Consider the following 1525-nt stretch of genomic DNA (forward strand, 5'->3'; position numbering starts at 1 on the left):
CGCGCTACACGCGGACCGGCGCGGTCCAGATGCTGCCGACGCCCACGTTTAGCCAGACGGCCATTGTGGCGGGCGACCCCAACCCGTCGCCGTCGTTTGGCGCCTGGACCGACGCCGGCGCCGCCAGGCCCATGTACACGCCCATCTCGGGCTGCCGCTATCCCGCCGATCAGTACGACCTATCGGGCTGGAGCGGCTCCGGCTGGCCCTGCGGCGGCGGCGGCGGCGGCAACGGCCGAAGGGATGTCGACGATGTGGGCCCGACGCCGCGACCGTAGTCTCTGCCGCAGGATGCTCATCGTCTCTGGCCGGCTCCACGGTTCACCCGGACGCACCGCTCCGCCTTGTACAGAGGCTCGCTCACTACGGGCGCTAGGGATGTCGGAGATTGTGCCGAGCGCCACACACTGTTGAGCCTCACCTCGCCGCCGCCTGCATTGACTTGTATTGTATCCGAGGTCGGCCCAACTGGACAATTGCTTTCGTTCTTTTCTTTATGGAGTTGGCCGCCCTGGACGATTTGGTCCCTGCGCGGGCTCCCTCGGCGGTCAGGATCGTGAGGGGACGTTGAGTGGGTGATGCGATGCCCGGCTGGCTTGGGCCGGTTGGAGGACGACGATCGTCAGCTCGTCTTTTCACATGTACGGATCTGGCGCGCTCGACGCCAAGAGGGTGGGGGTGGCGCCAATGCGAGCTCCCATCTCGCCAAGAGAGAGAGACTATCTGTCTCTCTAGAGACAAGAGGCAATCTAGTTATCCGACGATGGTCGATGTGCATATGTACATACATTGCGCGGTCCGACGGTGCGCATCACTGGCCAGATGGCCCAGCCTGTGAGTTGTTGATGGTCGACGCAGTCAAGGTTGTACCGGTACAGGCCGGCTCTGGATGGAACCGACCTGGCCTGGCCTTGCCTGGATGAACGTTCGTCGAGATGCTGCCGGTATCTTCGATATTGAGCCCGTATTTTGACTCGGCAAAGGCGGTCGAAATGGTACGGTCGCGATGGTGGGTTTCACCGCCGTTTAATTGCGTCCTGGCCTCGCAGCCGCAGCACGACTAGATGCATATACACAGTACGGGAGCCTAGCGCGGTTGTCACAAGCAAGCAGGCTCAGGCTTCAGGCCACACCGAACCGTAACCGCCACTCTGTACGAGCTTACAGCAGCCGTGACTGCGTGTCTACGGGTCGAGGGCCCAGGCGCTCGCTCGCTCGAGCGTTGCGCGGTCAACATTCAGCTTCGAAGACTGAGAGGGTTGTGGCACGCCTCGTCTGCCCGCGCCGCTGCTGTACCGTACGTACATACAGTACGGGTATCGATGAAGGCGAAGGCCACTCTCTAGCCGGCTTGCCAATTCGGAGACGACGTACGTACTGCATTGCTACCCTGCTTGCGATGTCAAGCGAAGCGAGAGCGGAGTGCTTCTCATCTATTCTCTGGCCGGGGGGGGGGGTGTCGCTCGCAAGGCATGGAAGCTGCATCCCAAGTGCGGTTCTGCAGCCACCCGGCCCAGGCGCCGTG

At 62.6% G+C, this 1525-nt stretch overlaps 1 protein-coding gene across 1 annotated transcript in view; it reads left to right on the forward strand.

Annotated features, from left to right (window-relative positions):
* PFL1_05366 (uncharacterized protein) overlaps window positions 1–278 on the forward strand; it is a gene marked incomplete at both ends in the record, with an annotated part of 3711 nt that extends 3433 nt beyond the window's left edge. The window contains one exon of the mRNA XM_007882898.1: window positions 53–278. Within this exon, the coding sequence (XP_007881089.1) occupies window positions 53–278 (226 nt within the window). The remainder of the gene's footprint in view (window positions 1–52) is intronic.
* Window positions 279–1525: the final 1247 nt, after the last annotated feature.

Source organism: Pseudozyma flocculosa, assembly GCF_000417875.1.
Source record: "Pseudozyma flocculosa PF-1 unplaced genomic scaffold scaffold00019, whole genome shotgun sequence".
Lineage (NCBI taxonomy): Eukaryota > Fungi > Basidiomycota > Ustilaginomycetes > Ustilaginales > Ustilaginaceae > Pseudozyma > Pseudozyma flocculosa.